General features: G+C 60.1%; 1 protein-coding gene across 1 annotated transcript; it reads left to right on the top strand.

Moving 5' to 3' along the window:
- The first annotated feature begins 379 nt into the window (after positions 1 to 379).
- On the top strand, positions 380 to 2,222 carry LOC107135195 (urocanate hydratase-like). The gene is made up of 3 exons (XM_015477115.2): positions 380 to 797; positions 1,410 to 1,472; positions 1,777 to 2,222. Exons 1-3 carry the CDS (start codon positions 754 to 756, stop codon positions 2,093 to 2,095), a joined length of 426 nt encoding a protein of 141 aa, XP_015332601.1. The 5' UTR covers positions 380 to 753; the 3' UTR covers positions 2,096 to 2,222.
- The last annotated feature ends 26 nt before the right edge of the window (positions 2,223 to 2,248 follow it).

The raw sequence follows: 2,248 nt of genomic DNA, 5'->3' as shown, positions 1-2,248 counted from the left end.
CCTCCCTCCTTCTCCTCCTCCTCCTCCTCCTCCTCCTCCTCCTTCTCCTCCTCCTGTTCTTCCTCCTCCTGCTGCTCCTCCACCTCCTCTCCTCCTCCTCCTCCTCCCGCTCCTCCTCCTCCTTCTCCTTCTCCTATTCCTCCCCTCCTCCTCCCCCTCCCCCTCCTTTTTTTTTCTTTTTTTGTACCAGGGACTAAACTCAGGGGCTCTCGACCCCTGAGCCCCATCCCCAGCCCTATTTTGCATTCTATTTAGAGACAGGGTCTCCCTAAGTTGCTTAGGGCCTCGCTGTTGCTGAGGCTGGCTTTGAACTTACGATCCTTCTGCCTCAGCCTCCCAAGCCACGGTGCCCGGCTGAAACCCCTTCTTCTTTCTCCTTGGTCGGTCTTGGATCACACAGATGTTCTTACGCAGGAAGCAGGAGGGGACCGGTGGCTAGTGTTCTGTGATTACCGCGGGTGGGATTGTCCCCCGGGGCTGTGTGGGGTCACCCTGTACAGAAGCTGGGCTCTGCTGGGAAGGGAGACGGAAGGAGGAACAGTATGCAGGGACCTCGCTGTGTCTCCTGAGCCTGTTACAGGAGCAAGTGGTCTGCATGGGCGAGGGCACCTTCTGAGTGGAGGGTGGCGTGCCTTGGGGATTGGAGGCCGGGTTGGAGGCCGTCCAGAGGGAGCTGTCATCGAGTGGCCTTGTGTCTCACGGCGCCAGGTTGATAAAGCAGCTCTTGTCAAACGTCACCAGCAAGGCTGGCTAATGGAAGTGACTGACAGCTTGGACCAGTGCATCCAGAGGCTCAGGTGAGAAGCTGCAGGGAGCTGGGCTGCTTTGGGTGGCCTGGGGACCGGCCACAGGTGGCATGTCATGGGAGGGATATTTATATATTGGCAGTACCATGGAGGGGACCCAGGGGCGCTCTACCACGGAGCCACATCCCAGCCTTTTTTAATTTAGAGGCAGGATCTTTCTAAATTGCTGAGGCTGGCCTCACACTTGCGATCCTCCTGCCTCAGCCTCCCCAGTTGCTGGAATGACAGGTGTGTGCCACAGCGCCCTCTGGAGGAAGAGGGAGTGTCTGGCTGCCAGCGGCTTCTCTCTGTCTAGCGCACAGTCCGTCTACACCCTCAGTAAAGAGTTGTGCACACCTGTCATCCCAGAGACTGGAGACTGAGGCAGGAGGATCGCCAGTCGGAGGCCAGCCTCAACTACTTAGCTGAGGCCCTGAGCCACTCAGCGAGACCCTGTCTCTAAACAAAATAGAAAAAGGGCTGGGGTCGGGGCTCAGGGGTCCAATATATATACACTGTGTGTCCTGAACAGAGGACCGAGTCCCAGGGGAGGGGTGCCAGTTTGTAGGGGGCAGCTGTGGGCAGCTCGGTTTTGCCATCTGCTCTGTGCTGGGGTCCTTCTAGGGAAGCGAGAAAAAAGAAGGAGGTGCTCAGCCTCGGTTACCATGGCAACGTGGTGGATCTCTGGTGAGCGAGGGGCTGGGCACCCTCAGGGACTCCTCCATAGAAATCCTCCGCACCCAATCCTGCCAGCGGCCCTCGGCCGATCAGATATTTTCAAGATGGATGGTTCCTGTCGTCTCCCAAGTCCCCGGCAGCCTTCCCACTGGTCCCCACCAGGGGATGGTGGGCTCTGCTGGTGGGGTGCATGGGTGGGAACCGGGGTGCAACTTTCTCTGGACGGCCTCCAACCTGGCCTCCAACCCGGCCTCCAACCCCCGAGGCTGGGAGCCACACCCGCCCTGAGCTGACCACCCACCCCTTCCCCCAGGGAGCGCCTGGTCCATGAACTGGACACCACAGAGGAGCTCCTGGTGGACCTAGGTTCGGACCAGACATCTTGCCACAACCCCTTCAACGGCGGCTACTACCCGGTGCAGCTGGGCTTCACAGAGGCTCAGAGGCTCATGGCCTCCAACCCTGCTGAGTTCAAAGGCTTGGTCCAGGAGAGGTGGGGGAGGCCCAGGGCTGCTGAGGGTAGGGGGACGGCTAGACCTTCGGGCAGGGACAGCCCACCCCCTCCACCCACTATGAAAGGCTGTCCCCTGGTTCAGCAGTGGCCAGCTGCAGGACACTGGGCAGGACTTTAACCTCCCTGACTCTCTGCCTCCTGTCAGCCAGATGGGGTCACGGGCTCACCCTAACTCCGGGAATGCTTGGGGGACCAAAGAAAAGATTTGCAGCCGGGCGCGGTGGCGCACGCCTGTCATTCCAGCAGCTGGGGAGGCTGAGGCAGGAGGATC

Source organism: Marmota marmota, unplaced genomic scaffold (assembly GCF_001458135.2).
Source record: "Marmota marmota marmota unplaced genomic scaffold, marMar, whole genome shotgun sequence".
Classification (NCBI taxonomy): Eukaryota; Metazoa; Chordata; class Mammalia; order Rodentia; family Sciuridae; genus Marmota; species Marmota marmota.
This window is presented reverse-complemented; position numbering and strand designations above follow the sequence as displayed.

Bases quoted from the DNA above. Each gene is read 5' to 3' on its own strand.
- LOC107135195 (XM_015477115.2), top strand. From the start codon at position 754: ATGGAAGTGACTGACAGCTTGGACCAGTGCATCCAGAGGCTCAG. The intron at 798-1,409 runs GTGAGAAGCTGC...GGGTCCTTCTAG, and splicing joins CAGTGCATCCAGAGGCTCAG to GGAAGCGAGAAAAAAGAAGG. The intron at 1,473-1,776 runs GTGAGCGAGGGG...CCCTTCCCCCAG, and splicing joins GGCAACGTGGTGGATCTCTG to GGAGCGCCTGGTCCATGAAC.